Here is a 3,795-nt window from a genome sequence, read left to right on the forward strand (position 1 = left end):
TGTGTGTGTGTGTGTTTGTGCTTTGGAGCTGCCGCTCAGAATGCCAAACCGAGAGCCGCAAGCCAAACACCCAGAGAGGGGGACTCTCATACTCATTTCTCTCCTGCTTTCATTCTTTCCATGGCTTTCCGGAGCCCGCTGAGGCTCATTTTTCACCGGGCTCTCACGGCTGGTGGCCCCCCCACCCCACCCCCCATCTCATGCTAATAGAGCAGCCTTGAATGATGACTGCGTGGCAGGTAACACACACGCACTGAAACAACCCTGTGAGCCGGAGAGCRCTTCTGTGTGCTTTTTATTTGTTCTTTGAGTGGACACGCACTTATTTCCTAAGCTTGTTGTGCGACCACGTCTTCAAAATCAGCAAAATCAACCCGTTTTCTGAACAACACRCAGGGACACTGTGACGGTCTTAATTACGCTGTGAGATTATTGCATTCCCAAGTGTGTYATTAAACTTATTTACTTTATACAACTGGTCAATTTGCCTAAAAGTTGACACAAAATCKAATCTACAAGATTTTCCTCATACTCTTTTTGAAACGAGTGGCTTTTTTTAAAAACGCCAGAAGAAACCTTTCATCCAGATTTTGGGAATGCCAGATATATGGACGCCACTGCTGAACACGCAGACATCCACACAAGCTGTTCCAGGCGGTTGCCCAGCTAATGCCATGTGTGTGATTGTAATTTGGCAGCAGGTGGCAGCAGAGTTTGTGACTTGAACACAAAACAGACTCCCTGGAGGCTGACATAACATTCCCATCTGCTGCCCGCCCCCCCACCCCACCATGTGGAGCTCCGACTCCAAACTTCAAATGCATTCCACGAAACTCTCATTTCTGCCTCACGTGACTCCTTTACCAGCCCCTTAAACTCACAGAAACCAGTGAATATCACTGAATATATATGTATACATACAGTGTATATATAAAAATCTTCATCTGGCGTGTGTTTTTCGAAGTCTGTGTGTAAATCTGCAGAAGAGGAGACTCTGTTATCAACAGGGAGGTTCAAGCTGCATTCCACAAGGGCTCAAATTGAACATAATAGCAGTCTGTRTGCCCGAGCTGTGATTTCACAGGTTAAAAGTCAGATGGCAGAGAGGCAGGGGGGGAGGATGGATCAGACAGATGGGTTAAAATTTAAAGGTACGACCTTTGAGTGAGTGCGCACACCAGGAAAGCARCAAAAGGTTAGAGGATTCTTTATTATAGCACTATAGAGCTGAGAATTAATCACAGTGTCACGGTGAAAGTAGGGTGATGGTCCTGGACGGTTCTGGAAGGTACTGGAAGATCGTGCCCACCCTTTMAGCAGACGAATCCCCGCCTCCTAAAGGTGGGGCAGTAATTAAACCCTGGTGGCAGAATAAACTGCTCAAAACCTGCATTTAGCTGAAAGTGAGGYCACAGTAACTGGTGTTAACTGACTCATGTTAGGTATGACACTGGGAATGGTGAGAAAACGAGAATCAAGGTGAGCTACGAGCAAAAGCTGATATAAGAAGGCAAAAATAAATTAAATTGTCACTCACAAAATCATTTTTTCTTGGCAGTAGGGGTGTTTGGGTTTGATCTCCAGCTTTTGAACGTCCTTGTATCGGATTTTTGGTCCTTTCCTGGTGCACCTGCACTTGTAGGCTGTCAAAAAAAAGCACACATAGGTAATAAAGTTTATTTTCAAGTTACATATAAGTATTTTCTGTTCGATCATCATCCATTTTCCTCAGCATTATTTGTCAAAGTCCATGCACACAAACAAAATCAATGAAATTGCTGTTTTGCTCGGTTACGCTCATCCTGAATAAATATTCCACAAAAGTCCCCTTTCATCCTTGCAATTTTTTTTCCTCATAAACATATAGCATAAAAGATYGCAAACACACTGTAAACAATAATGTGCGGCTATTTTTGTCACATTTTTTAAAAAATAAAGCTACTAAACACTTGTCAGGGTTCTCAGCTCCAGCTGCCGGTCACAACTCTATGTTGCAGAATAAAGAAGCAGAGAAAATTGGTTTTTCCTGGGCTGTATATCTGCGATGACCCAGATAGTCCCAAGGTTTCCTCAATCCATCACCTGGCTATCTGCGCTGACCTCCAAACACTAAATCTGCGAGGAAAAAAAGCCACAGTGGAGCCGAGGACAAACACACCGGACAACAAATGCTATTAAAACAGGGAACACACAGGTTAATGCTGAGAGGTGGGGTTGTAGCAGCTTCTGCAAACAAACAGGCAGAAAATGCATGTTTACACTCTTCTGAAGTCAAGTTCTTATCTACCCTCCTTTTTCTAGCCACTAAAAGATGATAATGGAGTATCTTTGATAATCAAAAATATATAAATAAAAGTTAAAACATAAGATAATTTTTAACTTTTTTTATTTTAGCTCAACTCAGTTTTAGAAGGGGTTTTGTCTCACAACATGAAAGCCAGTTTGGGATCACTTTTACTCCCAGGCTAGTTTRGATTCATGCCTCCAAACACAAACAGGTCATAAAACAAGTCTCATTAGGTTTGATTTATTATCATTACAAATGACTTCTGTTTCATCAACTTCATCATTGTTTAAACTCTTCAACATTTTAATTGCTACAGCTGATTAGTTACATCATTATATTATAATTTAGTTAACACATAGTTCTATCAACATCATAAATGCAAAACTTAAAAATGTAAACAAYAATAGGTGCTTATAAGTGATAAAGTGTTTTTAAGTTACCTTCTGCGCTCAGGAGATATAAGGAGACCACTAAGAGAAGTAGAACTGCGCACCGATTCATGTTTGAGTGCAAAAAAATGATGATTTTCTTTCTTTTTTCTTCTTAAAGTTCTTCAATGTTTGATCCCTTGACGAGAAAATAAAAAGAAAGAGAGAGAGAGAAAAAAGGAAAAGAAAAACACACAAGAAGATTAGATCCACTGAAGAACCGGAGGGAAGGTGTTTCCCGCTCTGTTGGAGTCGGTTTGGAGCGCTGAAAGTCCGTCTGTCTGTTTGTGCGTCCTGAGCGATCCAACCAGCCTGGTTCCGATCTGTCTTTGAGGACAGRTCCAGCCTTTTAAAAAGCTGCCCGCTGCCTCCCCTGCTCATTAATATGCACGGCCAGGCAGCGAATCAAACACTTTGTGGCCTGGGAGGGACAAGTGCTGTACACAGAGAGGGAGGGGAGGACGGGGGGGGGACATACACTTTCACCTCCAACATCAGGTTTTCATGACTTCTGTCTTTGCTGCTCGATCTTACCCCTCCTGTCCTGAGATCAAAATAAAACTATCTCTGCAAATATTTTAATTATTCAGGTTTTTCTCTGTCCAACAATGTGCTATAAAGAACTAAAAGCAAACACACACACACACACCCCATCTGGTACAGCTGTATTTATGGGCACCTGGCATTGACTTCCATTATTTTCTACAGCCTAACCCCAACCCTACGCTGTAAAAAAAATGAAATGTTGGATTTACTTAACCATGTTATGTGACCTGGTTCCACTTAACTGAGTTGATTGAATTCAAAGCAATATACCAGTTTTTTAACCAAAGAACATGAGCATGTTGCTTTGAATTTACTCAACTCAGTTAAGTGGAACCAGGTCACATAACATGGTTAAGTAAATCCAACATTTCATTTTTAGAGTGATAAGGCTAACCTCACCTGACCCTAAAACTAAACTAAACTCAACTAAACACCTTATGGTGCGTTCACACCGAACGCGATTTCAGCGTCAAAATCGCAGCCAACGCTGAAGTTTGAAGCTTGTGCACTTTGAGGTCAGACGCAGGACAGCTG

General features: G+C 41.8%; 1 protein-coding gene across 1 annotated transcript in view; it reads right to left on the reverse strand.

Annotated features, from left to right (window-relative positions):
* The window catches only part of cxcl14 (chemokine (C-X-C motif) ligand 14), a gene marked incomplete in the record, with an annotated part of 161,129 nt that overhangs the window by 2,889 nt on the left and 154,445 nt on the right, over positions 1-3,795 (reverse strand). The window contains 2 exon segments of the mRNA XM_014001957.1: positions 1,538-1,643; positions 2,728-2,854. Of these exon segments, the coding sequence (XP_013857411.1) occupies positions 1,538-1,643; positions 2,728-2,788 (167 nt within the window).

The sequence above is a fragment of the Austrofundulus limnaeus genome, unplaced genomic scaffold (genome assembly GCF_001266775.1).
Source record: "Austrofundulus limnaeus strain Quisiro unplaced genomic scaffold, Austrofundulus_limnaeus-1.0 Scaffold11, whole genome shotgun sequence".
Taxonomy (NCBI): domain Eukaryota; kingdom Metazoa; phylum Chordata; class Actinopteri; order Cyprinodontiformes; family Rivulidae; genus Austrofundulus; species Austrofundulus limnaeus.